This window comes from Myotis davidii, unplaced genomic scaffold (genome assembly GCF_000327345.1).
Source record: "Myotis davidii unplaced genomic scaffold, ASM32734v1 scaffold159, whole genome shotgun sequence".
NCBI classification, from domain to species: Eukaryota; Metazoa; Chordata; class Mammalia; order Chiroptera; family Vespertilionidae; genus Myotis; species Myotis davidii.
In genome coordinates this window covers 5,027,521-5,031,235 of record NW_006291231.1, presented here as the reverse complement: position 1 = coordinate 5,031,235, position 3,715 = coordinate 5,027,521, and the positions used below count along the sequence as shown (strand labels likewise).

The 3,715-nt window shown below is 41.1% G+C and overlaps 1 protein-coding gene across 1 annotated transcript in view; it reads right to left on the bottom strand.

Annotated features, from left to right (window-relative positions):
* Positions 1-2,999, bottom strand: part of PPIC (peptidylprolyl isomerase C) — an 8,263-nt gene extending 5,264 nt beyond the window's left edge. Inside the window, exons 1-3 of the mRNA XM_015564389.1 lie at positions 2,937-2,999; positions 2,108-2,221; positions 1,517-1,633 (exon numbers count right to left, since the gene is read on the bottom strand). Of these exons, the coding sequence (XP_015419875.1) occupies positions 1,517-1,633; positions 2,108-2,221; positions 2,937-2,999 (294 nt within the window). The remainder of the gene's footprint in view (positions 1-1,516; positions 1,634-2,107; positions 2,222-2,936) is intronic.
* Positions 3,000-3,715: the final 716 nt, after the last annotated feature.

Below are 3,715 nucleotides of genomic sequence, written 5' to 3'. Positions count from 1 at the left end.
ACATTTCCCCTGGAGAAATATTTTCTCCATCCTCCAACACCGTGAGTGCCTGTCATGCTCACCCTCTCCCCTTCTGCAGGGCTCCCTATCCATCCACTGCCAGCCCTAAAATCCTGGCTTAGTTAGGACCAGAAGTGGATATCAAAGGCAAGCTGGTTGGTCAGTGACGGTAACCTGGCAGGAAAGCTCTGCCCACGGAGGAGTTTAGGCTAAATTAAGTGATCCACAAGGTCCTATCTCCAAAACTCAGAGAATTTTAACTCACTCATGCATGCACACACTTGCACCTGTGCGCGTGCGCGCAAACACACACACACACACACACACACACACACACACTGGCAGCGAGAAAGAAAAATGTAGAAAAGGAGACACAGGAAAGCTCAGTCACCATTCCTGGCGTGCCCAAGGGGAGGATAGTGGGATGTCAGTCCAGGAGGGGATGGTGTGGGGAAGGGAAGGGGTTTGCTGATCCTTGAGCTGCAGGCTTTTCCAGTGAGAACCAGCTCCATAGCGGCTGGGATCCCTTCCCTGCACATCCTCACCAACCCCATTTACCCAAGTTACCTGCTCCATGCTACATCCCTGCAGCTTGCAGCATTTTTGCAAGGGCTAAAGGTAATCTTCCTGAAGTGCCTGGCAAATCCAAACATGTAATGGTAGGCATTTTTTATAAATAAACCATTGCAATAAACATACAATTAGCAATAGTGCTGGAAAATGGCCTAGGTTTCTTGAAAAAGTTAGCAATTTAATATCGACCAAAACTGGCATTTGATCATTAAAAGTCTTCAATAAATTTAAATTCTGTGTGGTTACATGTACCACGTATATTCAGGAAGGGAACTCACTACATTTCTGAAGGAAAATAGTCCAGGGAGCTGGGTAGCTGGAATCCTCCATCAGAAACCATGGTCAGGGAGATTTGAAAGTCTATAAATGTAATTAGTTGTATTTTATAGAACTCTAATTTTATTTATAAAAATTAATTTATATTATAATTTTTGACAACTCAAAAAATAATTTTTTATTATTAAAAAAACTGACAATGAAATGAAAGAATTTTGAGAGAAGGGGATAAATTCACCTGTAATCCTGCCATCTAAATGCCAATCTCGTCCTTCTAAAATGATGCCCCCAGTTTTCCTCCACCAACATCCAATTTGTAGCGAACTGCTAACCCCATAAGTACAGTGTTATATTCTGTCTTCCCTTCCTGTGGCAGACAGCTTTCTGTACTGCTATAGACCTGTAGTCTAGCATTTTAATAACTGCTAAATAGTCTACTAAATGAACATATTTCTGCTATGGGGAGATAATGAACACCAAAGTAATACTATTTAAAATTAGAAGGCCTTGCTCATTCATATCTACCAACATTTGGCCCCCAAAACTTTATCCTTCCTAAAGAATTCATTTGGTGGTCTTTATGACTTTGTTCCTTAAATCTTAGAACTCAATATACTGGGTGAATATACTGGCTTAATTTTAGATTTCAGTTTGTTAAGTGGAAAAGGAAAAATACAAAAGACAATTTACCGCCAGTGCCATCCCCATTGGTGAAGTCTCCTCCTTGAATCATGAAATCTTTGATGACACGATGAAATTTGCTTCCTTTATATCCATATCCTTTCTAAAGAGATTATGTCAATTGAATATATAAGTAGATATAACCCATACTGAAAGATAAACCCCAGTGTTTATCTGAAAATAACAAAACGAGAAAATTATACAAAATACCTACAGAACTTGATTAAGCCTCTGCAATAATTCACTGTTAGAAATTATCATTAACTGATCAAATTAATAAATATAAGTAAACAAACAAGCCATGGAAGTAAAGTACTAATGTGAATTACTAAAAAATGAGCAATCTGCATTTTCACTTGATGACTGTTTCCCCTCGATTTCTAGAAGCCTCAGTGTTTTAAGGACACCGAGGGCCTGAAGAATACAGGTTTTATACAAAAATGAAGTAAAATATTGCAAGATGTCTCAGGTCCACCTGACCTACTAATTAAATACTTTTTTCCCAGAAGACATCTTTATCTTGACTTAAGAGAAGGAAGATCCAATTTGTGCACAAAAGAAATAAGCTGAGACATACCTCCCCTGTGGCCAAAGCGACAAAATTGTCCACCGTCTTGGGCACAACTTTTCCAAAGAGGCCAATCACTATCCTGCCAACATCTTTGTCTCCGATCCTCACGTCCAAGAAAACCTGTGTGTGGTTGAAAGGCAGAGCAGGAGGTTATGTGGAAACGCCACGTATACAAGGTAAGTGAAAATGAAAATCTGTGAATTGATCCACATACGAAAGCCCTGCCCACCAGTATTTTACAGAGGGGTCATGAAGGAGCATGATATACGTTAAAAGAACTCTAATCCCATGTTTTGGGTGCACTTTGCTCGTACATATTCATTCAACAACCATTTATTGAGCACCACCTAAGGGCCCGACACTGTGGTAGGTACTGGGTTTCACGTTTGACTCAATACTGTCAGAGTCGGCCAGTAAAGTCTTCAAGAATTCCACTTCCCCACACACCCAGACAAGCACTGCTGCTACTTCCTGCTTCCCAGTTTGTGGGTGAAGGTTAGAGTGGAAACTTTCTCTTCTGAAAGGTAATGCTCTCTCATCTTGTCAGAAGAAGAAAAATTGGTGAGGAGATGAACAGGCTAGCCATCCAGATTTAGTTTGTGGAACTTCAAACACTGCCACTTTCCCAGTGAGTTCTCCATAGACATCTGCAGCCAAGGGGACTGCAAAAGATGATCAAATCGCACGCAGTCCTCCCAAAGGCCTGCCACTCCCTAACCCTAACCCTAACCCTAACCCAAGCTCAGTAAGGCACCAGGTCCCCAGCCTCACCCAAAGTACAGCAAAAGTTACACTCAGGTCCTGACGAAACCTTTCCCAAGCATGTCAAACTCGCGGTCAGCGGGCCGCATGCCTCGTTTAGTGGCCCACCGGCCACACGATTGACATACTTCGTCATGTTACACAAGTAACGTGTTCTTTTACTGTCCCAACGTTTTAGGACAGAAAAAAAACACATATCCAGAGGTAAGTGTGAGTCGCTCTTTTTGCAGATAAACTTTAAAGGTTCTCTTGGACTTTAAAAAAGAACCTTGTCATCTGAAATGAAATTATATCCATTTTGCTTCACAAATCACTGTGTGAAGATGATTCGGAGACAGAACACTTGAAAAGGCCATGGAGTCGAAGGGCATTCTATTAGCGAGTTTAGATTATATGAACCAATTTAATGTTTGAATGGATGTGGAAAAAAGACATCCAAGAGATGGCTTTAAAAAATATAAGAAGGGTTGTCAAAGAAAAAGGATGTCTTACAGTTGAGGAAAATCACGAAGTAAAGACTGTCCACCTTCAGTTCAAGATAAGAGCTTCTGCCAATACATCAGCCCGTCTGCCGTGAGTGATGTGATATTTAGTGTTCCATGTGGTGTTTTACAATTTTCACATGGCAAAGCAGTAAACACTGTGTTGGTATTTATCCAGTATAACTGTAAGAATACATGGAAGACCTTGAGCTGAGGCAATGATGTAGAGGAGAGCAATGCAATGAGCTGCGTTAACCCACACATGAGCCTGGTCCTGTAGAGCTTGTCTCTACAAAGGGATTTCCAAGCCAAGGAGTAAATTCTTCAGGGACTATAACAAAGTAGCACCAGGAAAAGAGTCAGGGACATG